This window comes from Mytilus trossulus, chromosome 6, assembly GCF_036588685.1.
Source record: "Mytilus trossulus isolate FHL-02 chromosome 6, PNRI_Mtr1.1.1.hap1, whole genome shotgun sequence".
Taxonomy (NCBI): domain Eukaryota; kingdom Metazoa; phylum Mollusca; class Bivalvia; order Mytilida; family Mytilidae; genus Mytilus; species Mytilus trossulus.
Genome location: NC_086378.1, coordinates 21876038 through 21891924, shown reverse-complemented (window position 1 = coordinate 21891924; position 15887 = coordinate 21876038). Strand labels below are relative to the sequence as shown.

Genomic DNA, 15887 nt, shown 5'->3' with positions numbered 1-15887 from the left:
TGTTAAACAAATGACTTTATAAGATTTGACTTTAAAAACTGTATTCTTAACTGCCATTACTACTTTCAGGAGATGTAGCGATCTGCAGGCACTAAGAACGGATGAAGGCTCCATGAGAATACAGACTAAAGGAATTACGTTTATAAGACATGGCCTAGCCAAACAGGATAGGGAGAAACATTTTGGAGCAAAAATTTTCGTACCTACATACACTGAGAATACCTCTTTAGATCCACGGAAAAGTCTGTTGCAATATTTAGATAAAACAAAATCGTTGCGTAAAAAATTACAACAGGACCAAAGAGGGAAATTATTTTTTAGCTTTATGTGAACCTCACAAATCAGTTACCTCTCAGACAATTTCACATTGGATTGTTCTAATTATTAAACAGGCTTGTTCTGATTCTGAATATCCAGGGAAAGGGAAAATACATGCGCATTCTACAAGAGCTATTGACCCAACTTGGGCATTCTTTAAAGGAGCATCTATCAATTCGATCTTAGAATCTGCAGATTGGAGTTCAGAATCTACCTTTAGTAGATTTTATTTGCGTGAATTAGATGTAAATGTGTTACAGAAAATAGACTAAGTTGATATTTTCGGCGAGTTGCACAGTATGTTTTTGTTATTCATTAAAATGTTAGTGGTGGAAGCATTTTAAATGGTGGAAGTATTTTATATGTTTTTAAATATGAACATGAACTACATTTCAACTTATGATGAAGTTTGAAATGACAAAGAATCACAGAGAAGTTTTTCTGTTATTAGATGTGTACATGTGTTGTAGAAAGTCTCTTCAGGTGAGATAATTTATTTATAACACTCCTCCTAAGGTTCAGACTGCTTTGAAATCAGTAGTAATCCTTATGTATATTCCTTGACTGGTAAGTAAAAATATATATGATATAAAATTGAGAATTTGTTATCAAGTTCTAATTTTATGAATTATTTTTACTTACCAGTCAAGGCTCCCACCACCTCCCCAGTTATAAATAATTTTCGGTAAAAGGGAATATTTTGTTCCCGCCGATAAACTGAGGAGGCATTCACCCGGATGATCAATGTTAGATAGATGTTTGAAATCATCCAGGTGTTGCGAGTTATGAGAACGTTGTAAGGGAGATAATCCTTATGTATATTCCTTGACTGGTAAGTAAAAATAATTCATAAAATTAGAACTTGATAACAAATTCTCAAATCGACAGGTAACTTGCAGGTGAATCTGTGGAAAACTATGATAGGCTTCGCAATAACAGTTATCATTTTAGGAGGCAACTTAGCTAATATTCTTAAACTGTAAATATACATTTGAAAATTAAATTGAAGTGTTAGATAAATACTAAAAATAAAGAAGAAAAGACTCTGTTACACAAATTTATAAAAATCTTCAAAAGTGCACTGACATACAAATTGATAATAAGACTTAAAATGACTTAACCAAGTGAACATGCATTGATGTTTTGGTATCTTTGATATGCATTGTAAGAAAATGTACCATAAATACTGAAATTCAGCTCGCAAAAAGTTCGTACGCGCTATGACCTGAGATTTTATTCTTCAATGCAGGTCATGACTTGCATTTTCATCGTCACAGGTTGACAGGTATGAATAACTCATGGAAGCCATATATTTGTTGTATATTTACACATGGCCTGGGTCATGATATTTGTTCATTTTATCCCTCGCTAACACTCCGGATAAAATTCTTATATCATGGCCAAGGCCATGTGTAAATTTCTGACAAATCTTTGGTTGCCATGAATAATTTCTTAAAGGCTCCAAAGTTAGAGAATGGAAATGAAAAGTTAAGCTATACCAACATTTGTAAAAGAGAATAACTCTAGAACAGTAAAAGTGAAGCAACCAAAATAGAACTTGATCTGTGTTTTGTGTAAAAGTTTTATAACATTTGGTTGAGGCAAACTAAACTTAAATAACTGAAACAAATTTTGAAGAACTTACAAAGGGACAAGGGTAAAACTTAATGCCTCCACTACTGTGGGGCATAAAAATGGTAAGTTTGGTCATTTAAGGACTTCTAAAATACAGTTTTGATGTATAACATGTATAATGACAATTGGTAGAACTAATTATTCTGAATATATTTGCTCCTTTCAGATATTCTCTATTTATAACAGTCCTAACAAGAATGTGTCCCCAGTTCACAGATGCCCCATCGGCACAATCATTTTCTTTGTTCAGTGGACCATGAAAATGGAGAAAAATCTCTTATTTGACATAAAATTAGAAAGATCATATCATATGGAACATATTTCAAGTTTCAAGTTGATTGGACTTCAACTTCATAAATCAAAGCGCTGTAAGCACTGTAGGCAGTTAACCAAAAACCAAGGCAAACATAATTATGAAAACTGTGGCAATGTTGCTTCAACTTTTTTTTAAAGATTTAAAACAAAAAACATTAAACATTCATATATAATTGTAAATTTATCAGTAAGGCAAATAATTCATATTTTATCAAGGTTTTTAATAGCAATGCACATGACCACGAATGGTCATGCGTCTTTCATGAGTCAGCAGTGGTACAAATTTGCAATCATTGCAGTACTTCTAGTTGATCGTAATTGTTCATATTAGTTGACTGTTAGTAGTTCAAGTTGACTTTAGTACGAGCTTGTAAAAGTATGAATGAACTTGCTTCCCTAGAAAGAAAACTGAGTTTGTGTTGTACAGTACAAAAGTTATGAGACACAAATCAGACAAATGTTTACTACTACAGGAATCAATGGTGAGGTCTGACTGACCTGTCCATAGTAAATGTAAATGACTCCCACCTTCACCCCAAGTCCATGATGTCTAAGTTTGGAATAAAATGACAGGTGTTAGGGTCTAGCAAAGTGATATGCATATGTGTCGCCTATGAGATTGACCTTGTATGTCATTCAATCTTTTTTGAAATGACAAACAGGAATGAATATGGTTTAGGTGTTGGTATCTCAATCTTTTACAAGTTCTCAAAACACACACAAGAGGTTGTGGGTGACCTTAGGGACTACCCCTATTTTTCATTTGATTTTTTATATTGTCCCATAAAAGAATATATAGGTTTATGGGTGGGGATCTCGACCGTTATCAAGTTTTCAAATAGGAGGGGGTGGGGCACCCCAGTGACTTCCCCTATATTTCATTTGATTTGTTATATTGTCCAATACATGAATATATATGGTTGAGGGGTGGTGATCTCATCTGTTACTAAGTTATCAAACAGGAGTGGGTAGGGTGACCCTAAGGACTCTCCATATGGGGGGGGGGGGGGGGGGGGGGCTATGGATTTTTTTGGACAAAAAAGTTTGTTTCCAGTTTTGGGAGAAAAAATAATTTGTTTCTGATCCTGAGAAAAAAAATGGTTTGTTACACCATCAGCTGCCACTATATGTAACGCTAAAATTGAAAGAACTAATTGTTTTCCACTTGTCGCCAAAATTTGACGAAGGCGAAAAAAAAAAGTTTGTCCAGAAAAAAAATACATAGCCAGCCCCCCCCCCCAGAAAATCAAATGGTTGCTGCCTTATACATGAGTATATATGGTTAAGGGGTGATGATCTCAATTTTTCCAAGTTCTTATAATTCATTTGATTTCTAATATTGTCCCATACATAAATATATATTGTTTAAGATTGTGGATCTCCACCGTTATAAATTCTCAAACAGAAAGGGGTAGAGTGGTCCAACGAACTCCACCTATATTTTATATGATTTGTTATATTGTCCCATACTTGAATATATATGGTTTAGGGGTGGGGATCTTGACCGTTATCAAGTTTTTGGTCATTTTGGTCTCTTGTGGATAGTTGTCTCATTGGCAATCATACCACATAATTTGGCAATCATACCACATAATTTTTTTATATAAGAAACTTCCAGCTATTTTAACTCACCTATCAAAATTGAGAAGAAAAAAATACCCCTTGAAATTGCAGTAATATGTTTAACTTGAAAAGTATTTAACATGCATTACCAACATTAATCACTGATAAAAAAAAATATACTGTTACCAGGAACATATATATTGTTAGATAAACTTTTCCCAGCTGTCACATTGCATTGGATTTTGACATTAAAATTGGTGTACAAAATATTTTCTGCTTTTTCTTTCTTTTACATATATTTTTTGGTTTTCAATTCAAGTGTTTATATTTTTCCCATGCATAGATGTATTTTATCACCTGTCTGGATTTTTTTAGTAGCCAAAACCCGGGATTACCCTTATCCGCTTACGGGATCGGATCCGATATTGTAATCTCGCGGCAGCCATTTTGTTTTCAATGTTGTTTTTGACAGACAGTGAGATACGATTTTACTCGGATTTACACATTATTTATCGGCGATTTTCTGTATAAAGCTAGCGGTTGGACAAATTGAACATCGCTGTCATCAATAGTAATGATGAAAATAAGTTTGAGATCATTTATTAGGAAACTTTGGTTAAAATGTTTGCAAAGTTAATATTTTTTATTTTCTTTCAAGGTATGTCGGGCGTAGCTAGTACCCAAGTAGAAATTCCGACTGCAAAGGTGGAAGGTCGCAGACCTCGGACCACTGCTAATTTGAACCCCTGCGTCCAAATTGAAAAGATACGAAAATTTCGTCTTCTAATTCAAAATTGCCGCCAACAGCGTGATCAGTTGAACTTATATTACGTATATATACGTAGTTGACTACATATTGATGACAAACAATATTCCTACGACTTTTGCAATTTGGGAAATCTTAACTACTTGTCTTAGGAGATTTTCGGCGATTGAATTTTTCGTACATTTGTTCTTTTACATCTTAGCCAAAAGCTCAGGGGATAATTAACTACATAAGGATTCCTAATATGCTCTACTTCCTATGTGCAACTTCAAAACTTTTGGGAAAATCGACGATCATTTAAGGTTTTTCTGGTCATATTTTTTGTAATCCAGAATGAAAAGAATGAAAAAACTGTCCAATAAATTATAAATAATATAGTAGCCAGCTAGATGATAACAATGGCACGTATTTCAGCATTTATTGGGTAACACACAAATCCAGGGTGCTCGCATAAGGCAGCTTAACTGCCTAAAAACTACCTCAACCAAAAACTTTAACCTAAAGCAGGACAGACAGATGAATGAACAGACAAACAAATGTTAGGACCCACAGACCAGAAAACATAATGCCTATAAATGTGGCATAAAGATAATAGACAAAACTTGCATTTTACCCGGATGTTCTATTTTAAGTCATGTCAGCCATGTTGGTTGGTAGGCTGGGTCATTGGATATATTTTTAAACACCATACCATAATGATGATTGTGGCAAAGTTGGGTTAAATCTTCAAATTTAAAGCTTGTGACATCATCAACAAGTGCATGGATACATCATTGTTCAGTAACATTGCATGCATATGGTCAATGGTGATCGATCAAAGTAAGACAAAACTAAAATCATATAGTTAGCTGTTAACAACTTACTCCAAATCAAGATGAAAATGCCAACCATCATACTGTAATTTGCCCAAAATGTTGCTAGACAACCCCATCCAAAACATCTCCATCCACAACTTGGACATTTGCCGCCTACAATAATTGAATGAAATATCCATTGTTGTTTTAACAGAATTTACAGTTTTAATTCTTCAACTCAACGTTAATTTTTGTAATTTAGATATTCTATAATTTGCATTAGAGCTCCATTTTTCTTTGAGTATGTCATTAGTAATAACCTCTGTTCATTTAAGAAATTCAAGTGCAACAGTAAACAACTTATTTTGGTTCAAATGTTTACATGAAAGCAATCCAAGATTATAGAACAAAAAGTCATGTCATATTTTCATGCTCCAGCAAACAAAAACAAAAAATTGGTTGGATTAAAAATAATCAAACCAAAAAGTCTTCAGATGACAACACACACATCTCCATAACTTAATAAATATGAATGCACAAATTTTGCAGTTGTTTAAAATTAAATAAATCAACAAAAAATATTTAAAAAAAAAATACTTTGCACCATTGTGTGCTGGTAAAAACACAGTTGTTTTGCAACTACATGTTTCAGATTTTTTTCTGTGTCTCAGATGTATGAAGATTTTTTTCAGTCTTTTGATCCACTCTTTACCAAATGACTTTAAAATAAATATTTTTGTATCTTTGCTTTCTCAGAATGTAGTCAATGTACTTCCTTTCAGAATCAAATAACTTCTTTTTCCATCTTTGCCTAAAAAAGTTGATATAATAAATGAAATACAAAAAAGACACTTACATATTAAATGGTCAATCTTCAATTTCAGTGGGGTAGATGCATCAAAACCGTATTCACAAACATAATTAATTCCAAAGTCTGATGCCCCAATGTTTGAGATTGTCAATTCGAATAATTTCTGAGCGACATCAATAGTTTCTGTATATTTTCCAGTTGTTGATGATTCAACTCCATTATTCATTATCTGAGTATTATTCAGTCTCCAAACTCTTGTGTCAGCACTACAACATGCTGCTAATCCACTATATTTGCATATCAACTTTAGGCTTGATACACAAAAAAAAGGTGGGGCAGATTCTCTTTTCAATTCCACTGAAATAAAATAAACACATTACTAATTGCATAGTATATACAAGCTGACCATTCCATTCAACATGGAAAAAACCTTTTCAAAGTGGAACTAGAGGCTAGTGTCTGTCACTTTGGTCTATGTGAATATTAAACAAAGGAAGCAGATGGATTCATGACAAAATTGTGTTTTGGTAATGGTGATGCGTTTGTACATCTTACTTTACTGATCATTCTTGCTGCTTACAATTATCTCTATCTATAATGAACTTGGTCCAATAGTTACAGTGGAAAATGTTAGTTAAAATTTACAAATTTTATTCTCATTGGCAATCATACCACATCTTCTTTTATATCATTTCTGTTACTTGAAGCAAATTCTATTTCTGTAGATTTATACAATAGCATAATATTGTTATACTTGTTTTATTTCACCTTGAAGATTGGACAAATAGGGATACTCCTTTGATACTTTACTAGTATTCCGTGTCAGTCAGGTCCCTTTATAAAATGAAACTTGAAACCACTTCTCTGCCATATTGATATTTTATTACAACTCTGCTCAATTTGATATTCATTCTTTAAACCATATATCATAGTAAGCTAATTTTTAATTTACACTAATCCACAATCTTTCATGTCAAATTTTTGTCTCCATTTAAGTTTTGGAACCATCATGGTATTAAACACAATTCCAAGTATTTATGCTGTTATAGTGGGTCACCATATATTCAACTGGAGTGGCATTCCAGTTATTTAAATTTGTGTCAGATTGGATAATGAACTAGACATTTTATAGGAATTGATCTCATTATTTAATATGGAACCATAGTATGGGACTCCAGCAGCCGTCCTTTTGCGCCAATAGACCACTTTCGAGTTCATCTGTCACCGGCAAAAACTCGTCAATTCTGCACGCCTTTATGACGTCATTTACGAGATAGAGGGGGTTGCCTGTATCCCTGCACTATTTACGTTCATCAAGCGTCTTTAAGTGATCTTCTTTGTGCAGGATAAACTAGAAATAATGGTTGCTCTGTAGGTACTTACTGACAATTCCCTAATGACAGCAGTGTTGATTGTCAATTTTGAGAATTCAATTTGCCGAATAATTTGTACAATATAGAATTATAGTTTTCCAACCACTCGCTCAACATTGGACGGGAAGTGACGACACCCCTAAACGCACAAATGACGGTGATAAAGGCGCGTATAATTGACGAGTTTTTTCCGGTGACGGATTAACTCAAAAGTGTTCAATTACTGTTTTTTAGCGGTATTATTTGCGCCAAATTTTGTTTTACAAATGGATCCTTTGTGCCAATAACCGGAAATCATTTGCGCCAAGTTTAATACCTGTACACATATCTATCATGAATATTAATGATTAATATATTTATTCTTATTTTTGGCATAAAAAGTATCATATGATCGGAGATGTTTCACCATGAAGATGAGCATCTGGAGAAAAATGACATAAAATGCAATAGACAGTCCATGTACAGAGAGAGAGAGAGAGAGAGGAAAACTTATTGCTTTGCTGAATATTTAATACAATATATATGCCAAATGAGAATAAAATAGAAGCTTTTGCTGATAATGTTTTAGCCATATATGTTGATGACACAGTGCTTTGATCCCACCATCCATATGGGCTTAAAGTTTATCTACCGTAAGACATACTCATACTTACAGGTGCAATGATGAATGTTTTATTTTTGGCGCAAATGATACAATGTAATTTTAAAACAGGTGGCGCAAATGTATCATTGGAGTAAAAAAGTTGCGGCGCAAAAGGACGCATTTTTGGTGCAAACAGATCTCTCCTGGGACCCCTTCCCGGTAACAAAATAAAACATGTCAAGCGGCAAAATTTATCACCAGAGATTACAAGTCAAGAGAGGATGGATAAGTATCCAAAATGCTTGCCAAACTGGAACTTCAACAAGATCTCCAGACAAGGACGAACAAGGAGTTGATGCCAAAGTTAATATTTATGTAAAAAGTAGGTGAGGGGCTGATTTATGCTATTGAACAAGACGAATTCCTCAAAAAATCAAGTCCAAAGAGAACCCTAATTGTAAAATAAATAAGGCTTATTTATAAGAAGATATTTTATTAAAATTTTTATAAACCAATAGTTATGCTAAGAGTTAACATGAGAAGCGCATGCGCAGATAGAGGTCACTATTCAGAGATATTCAAGTATAATTGAATAAATTTCTGGGTAGGTAATGATGAAAAAAGGGTGGGCATGTTAACTCTTAGCATAACTATTGGTTTATAATAATTTTAATCAAATATCGTCTTATACATGTAACTAAGCCTCATTTAATTTTACAATTTTTATAATCCAATATTATGCAAGAGTTCCCATGAGATTTGAGAGCCAATTTACTTGAATATGTGTAATTTATACCTGTTTTGTAGGATTACAATAATGTATTGAATTCCCAAATTACTTAAGAAATAATTCCTTCATGTCATGCTCTATGCTCATTTTAACATGGGTAGGCATTATATTTATCGATATTTTACACTGAGCGTTAGCGAGGTGTAAAATGTGGTCAAATATAATGCCTACCCATGTTAAAATGAGCATAGAGCATGACACGAAGGAATTATTTCGATTCTAATAGGACATATACAGTAGTTTTATAGATCGAAGAGTAAGAAAATACCCTAATAATGTTCAAGCTTTTCCCGTTTTTTTCCCCGAGGAGTCTGTTCATTACATTTCATATTTATTTGATAAGTTTAAAAACTACAAGCAGGGTAAATATATATGTTGTTTTATAAAAAATATATAATAAAAGTTTATTCCTGCTGCTTAAATGTATACATTTTAAAGGATAATGATGGAAATAACGTTTATATATACACAGTAAGTTGTGCGCATGTGTCAAACATATTTTTTATGCTCTTTAGAACATAAGGACGTCATATTAGAATATAAAATTAATATAACAATCAGCTCACAATTAGTTATATATCTATAACTGTTTCAACGACATACGGAATACCATTATAACTGTAGGCAACAAAGCTATTTCATAATAAGCAGTCTATGGAAGAAGCGATTCCATAAAGCTTTTCTTATATCAACGAGCGATATTGTCTTATATCAACGAGTTGCATTGTGGGAAATTTCAGACGAATAATAGCATTTGTACGAAGAAAGGCAGATTTCTCGGTATAAAGTAATGACTCTTTTCTTAACAGGATGCCATTTAACAGGACATACACATTATTTATGTATGTGCCTGTCCCAAGTCAAGAGCCTGTAATTCAGTGATTTTTGTTTGTTTATGTGTTACATATTTGTTTTTCGTTCATTTTTTTTTTATATAAGTAAGGCCGTTAGTTTTCTCGTTTGAATTGTTTTACATTGTCTTATCGGGGCCTTTCATAGCTGACTATGCGGTATGGACATTGATGAAGGCCGTACAGTGACCTATAGTTGTCAATGTCTGCATTATTTTTGTTCTCTTGTGGACAGTTCTCTCATTGGCAATCTTACCACATCTTCTTTTTTATAATTCTATTTGAAGTGATGATGCAATGGCAGAATTTAAAAGCGGTTGCAAATACATCTACTGATCTATTAGATTCTAATATACTGGTCACACTGCTATAGCCTACCCACCTTGGTAATATCGAAATAGACAAAAAATATCATTACTTTAAAGAAACATTCATTCAAACAATCCAATTCAATACAGATCCAAATAACAATGAATATTCAAATGGTAAAATAAATAATCCAAACAAATTAAAATGTAAAAAATGATGATGTCTAGAACTTTGAAGATACCAACTGAGTAGCCTCAGACTATAAATTGGACAACTTCAGATACAACGAAAATCAAAAAACCGTATTTGGGCATGTATAGTCCGCACTTTTTTTCCTTAAATATGTAGTTTGTACAAGGGGTGCGGACTATACACAACTATAGACGGTTTTCGAAATTTATTAAAAAATTTTTTTTTTTTTTTTTTTTAAATTTCGTTTTTTCTGCATTAACAATGTATATTGGAGACGTTTATTGTATTTACTTCATTTAATTCTTATTCTTTATTCTTTTTTAACTTTTCTTTTCAAAATTGATTATTAAAAGTAAAGGTGTGACATCCTGCATAGGTAATCAAGAGAGGTAATTAAGGATTAAGTATGGGTGTGTAGCAATTAAATAATGATGTCAAGTTTTGACAGGTGATAAATATTATAATCCCAGGCAATAAAACAACATGATCAATGAAAAGATTATATAAGATTAAATAGTTTTAAAATTTTGATTACTGCTAATTAATTTAGATAAATGTTTGATCTCTTTTTTCTTTTGTTCCATAATATTCAAATTATTTCTGTTATATTATATATCAGCTTGGACATACTTAGACAAATGTTGATTTTAAAATGAATCTCTTGATTAATAACTACTTATATAATATTAACTACCTGATGAAAAGTTCTACCATTTCATTTTTTTATGAAATAAATAAAACATAATTATTTTTTTTTATAAAATACATGGAGAATAGCTCTCTTTCAATGGATTTTTACAGTGAACTAGACTTTTACAATAATTTTTTTTTTTTTTTTTTTTTTTACAAAACTTTTTTTCTCGATTTTAAGGGGATGTAAAGGGGGTGCGTACTATACATAAATGCGTACTATACACGGCCGAATACGGTATTCTAAAAGGTTACCTAGTCAACACTGTAATAAGATCATTGAATATTGTTTATATTGGTATAAATATTGATTTTGTTATCAGTAGATTAAAAGCTAACTAAATATTACTAGTATGTTATATACATATACATTTTCATGGATCTACAATCTGTCCATACTTGTAACTTGGCATTGCACAAGGTCATGTTTTTCTCTGGCTGTTTATGACGTCTTTACACTAAATCCATTGTATGTTGGATGTGTACAGATTGAGTTTTTAGTCTTAGAGGCATGATTTTTTTATCAGTTGTTAGTGGCTTTGAACTAGCTGTCAGATAACTGCGAGTACTCTCAGATCTGTTCATTGTGATTTTTGTGTCGGTATGTATCAGTAACCGTCCACGTCCACTTTTATTTTTTGTCTATCTGATGAGTTAAGCCTTTTTCAACTGATTTTTATAGTTCGTTCTTATGTTGTACATTTTGTACTGTTATACCACTGTCCCAGGTTAGGGGGAGTGTTAGGATCCCGCTAACATGTTTAGGGTTGGGAACCCCCTTACATGTTTAACCCTGCCACATTATTTATGTATGTGCCTGTCCCAAGTAGCCTGTAATTCAGTGGTTGTCGTTTGTTTATGTGTTACATAGTTGTTTTTTCATTCATTTTTTTACATAAATAAGGCCGTTAGTTTTCTCGTTTGAATTGTTTTACATTGTCTTATCAGGGCTTTTATAGCTGACTATGCAGTATGGGCTTAGCTCATTGTTGAAGACGGTACGGTGACCTATAGTTGTTAATGTTTGTGTCATTTTGGTCTTTTGTGGATAGTTGTCTCATTGACAATCATACCATATCTTCTTTTTTATATTAAACCATTCAAACAGGATAACCAACCGTCTAATTTGTATAAAAATGAGATTCAAAAATACAGGTCAGATTTTGTCGAATCAATCTGAACGTGGACAGTATGATTCATCTTTGTCACAAGTTAGTTTCATTGTTATCAATTAAGAAAGTCTTCAATGCGTGCTTTGCGAGCATTTCGGATATATATTATTTCGTTGCGTTCATTATGAAATTTGCTTTAAATGTTATATGTGTGAACAATCATTCTGATACTTAGCTATTTGATTTCGGCATTATTTATTAAACCCTCTTTTGATTAGTTTTGGAAAATTTAAAACATAAAGTCCCTTATTAAATGTTAAAATCAAATGATAAAACACACCAAACGAATAGATAACAACTGTCATATTTCTGACTCAGTACTGGCATTTTCAAGTTTTGAAAATGGTGGATTGAACATGGTTTTATAGCGCTTAACCTCTCACGTGGATGACAGTCTCATCAAATTCTGTCATATTTACAACAATGCGTGAACAAAACAGACAAAATAGGTAAAATTGTCAAAATATGAGTACAACAGTCTAATATTAATACTAATCGGTACTAATATTGATATAACAAAAATACCGCTATGGTATTTTAAAAGTATCGCATTGTTTATTCATGTATATAAGAAAACACAGCACTTCAAATTTTACACGGACATAAACTTTAACCTTTAACTAACTTCTGAATGTATATTTAGACTCAATATGGGACAATACCCCTAATGCGCCTTGAAATGAGGAACACAAAAGTCACGTGTAAACAAAAAATCTCTGTGTAGTGGTATTTGACACATTTCTATGATAAACAAATGACTGAGCATAACCATTAGTGTTAATTTAGAAAGTAAGGGAACACAGAATAAATGTGTAAAAACCATGGAGCTATTAAATGTGTTCAAAGTATTAAAATTTCAAAGAACTTATTGTGTAACCAGATGCTCCGCAGGGCGTAGCTTTATACGACCGCAGAAGTTGAACCCTGAACGGTTGGGGCAAGTATGGACACAACATTCAAGCTGGATTCCGCTCTAAATTTGGATTGTGTTTAAATAGTTGACACAGCATAGGTTTCTGACACAGAATGAATGTATTCAAATGAACTTAAAATTTTTGTTTTCTCTTAGAGCAATTCACTATGCTGTTGAATATTAATCCTCTCAAAAAAATGTTTGAAGAAATTTTCTTTTTATTTATGAAATTTCAAATGAGAAAAATTTAACCCAATTTTTTATTCACATCCCCCTTTCCCTTATTCCAAAACTAATTTCAATTAAAATATTCTAATGGAGTTTGCAACAATTACTACTCATTTAAATACATGATGTAAAAAAACTGCTTGTTATCACTGAATGGTAAAGATTATTTAAATTTATCAGTTGGTAGTAAAAAGTGAATATACATTGTATATTGTATATAACAAAGATTTAAGTTGATTCTGGACAAAGAAAGATAACTCCAATTAAAAAAAATTCTTGCAGATATTTCTTGCTTACTATACTGGACAAAGAAAGATAACTCTTAATTAAAAAAAAATTTGCTATTTCACAATATTGTGAAATTAGATATTTCTTGCCATTGCACAATACTGTGCAATTGAAAAGACTTGCTATTGCACAATACTTAATATAATAATTTTAGATCCTGATTTGGACCAACTTGAAAACTGGGCCCATAATCAAAAATCTAAGTACATGTTTATAGATTCAGCATATCAAAGAGGCCCAAGAATTTATTTTTTGTTAAAATCAAACTTAGTTTAATTTTGGACCCTTTGCACTTTAATTTAGACCAATTTTAAAACTGGGCCAAAAATTAAGAATCTACATACACAGTTAGATTTGGCATATCAAAGAACCCCAATTATTCAATTTTTGATGAAATCAAACAATGTTTAATTTTGGACCCCGATTTGGGCCAACTTGAAAACTGGGCCAATAATCAAAAATCTAAGTACATTTTTAGATTCAGCATATCAAAGAACCCCAAGGTTTCAATTTTTGTTAAAATCAAACTAAGTTTAATTTTGGACCCTTTGGACCTTAATGTAGACCAATTTGAAAACGGGACCAAAAATTTAGAATCTACATACACAGTTAGATTCGGCATATTAAAGAACCCCAATTATTCAATTTTGATGAAATCAAACAAAGTTTAATTTTGGACCCTTTGGGCCCCTTTTTCCTTAACTGTTGGGACCAAAACTTCCAAAATCAATACCAACCTTCCTTTTATAGTCATAAACCTTGTGTTTAAATTTCATAGATTTCTATTTACTTATACTAAGGCTATGGTGCGAAAACCAAGAAAAATGCTTATTTGGGTCCCTTTTTGGCCCCTTATTCCTAAACTGTTGGGACCGAAACTCCCAAAATCAATACCAACCTTCCTATTGTGGTCATAAACATTGTGTTTAAATTTCATTGATTTCTATTTACTTTAACTAAAGTTATTGTGCGAAAACCAAGAATAATGCTTATTTGGGCCCTTTTTTGGCCCCTAATTCCTAAACTGTTGAAAATAAAACTCCCAAAATCAATCCCAACCTTTATTTAGTGGTTATAAACCTTGTGTCAAAATTTCATAGATTTCTATTAACTTAAACTAAAGTTATAGTGCGAAAACCAAGAAAATGCTTATTTGGGCCCTTTTTGGCCCCTAATTCCTAAAAGGTTGGGACCAAAACTCCCAAAATCAATACCAGCCTTCCTTTTATGGTCATAAACCTTGTGTTAAAATTTCATAGATTTCTAATCACTTTTACTAAAGTTAGAGTGCGAAAACAAAAAGTATTCGGACGACGACGACGACGACGACGACGCCAACGTGATAGCAATATACGACGAAATTTTTTTCAAAATTTGCGGTCGTATAAAAAATGGGATTTATTACCATGAGGAGCCACATCGCAAAAGGATACTCAGGGTTTGCTAAATAACAGAAAAATGAATCACACTTCGTACCCCCAAAATTTACCCACATATGTAAAAATGTCTTGAGCTTGGAAACAAGCCATCATACATTTGTACAAATACAAATTTACGATATGGGCTGAGAAACAGAAGAAAATGTTACCATTACAGCCTATGGAGAAACAATTGCGCATATTGCCCCAATTGTTGTTTATATTTGAACAATAAGTTTTAAAGTTAGTATTTTCTTAATTTTTCAATGCTGAAAAAAACATTTTACGCATGGAATGTCTGCATATTTACAATTGATATTAGACATTATCATATACTTTTAGACTAAATAACATATGATTTTTACCGTATGATGATAGCATTAAATAAAGTATTTTCCATATTTTTTCGAATTGGTGCTTAGCGGGCTGATATGAAAAGTTTATCACATGCTTCGATTGTTATCACATGCCTTTCCGTAACGTTATCACATGGCATTCCGGTGATACTCTGCAAATTCCGGAAAATACACCTCAATGCTATGTTTTCAGTGAAGAAAATTACAAAGTAGTGTACAAAACAATTATTTGAATACTGGAAAGTATATTGTGTAAAATAATAAAATTAAATTACAAAAAAAATTACAAAAAAATTGATTAAATATATGCATTTTTTAAGTTTTTCTGAAACATAAATTAGAAAGTTACTTTAAACTAGAGGCTCTAAAGAGCCTGTGTCGCTCACCTTGGTATATGTGAACAAAGGAAGCAGACAGTTCATGACAAAATTGTGTTTAGGTGATTGTGATGTGTTTGTACATCTTACTTTACTGAACATTCTTGCTGCCTACAATTATCTCTATCTATAATGAACTTGTCCG

General features: G+C 32.3%; 1 protein-coding gene across 1 annotated transcript in view; it reads right to left on the bottom strand.

Annotated features, from left to right (window-relative positions):
- The window catches only part of LOC134723255 (uncharacterized), a 143813-nt gene that overhangs the window by 105283 nt on the left and 22643 nt on the right, over positions 1-15887 (bottom strand). The window contains exons 3-4 of the mRNA XM_063586876.1: positions 6248-6559; positions 5461-5565 (exon numbers count right to left, since the gene is read on the bottom strand). Of these exons, the coding sequence (XP_063442946.1) occupies positions 5461-5565; positions 6248-6559 (417 nt within the window). The remainder of the gene's footprint in view (positions 1-5460; positions 5566-6247; positions 6560-15887) is intronic.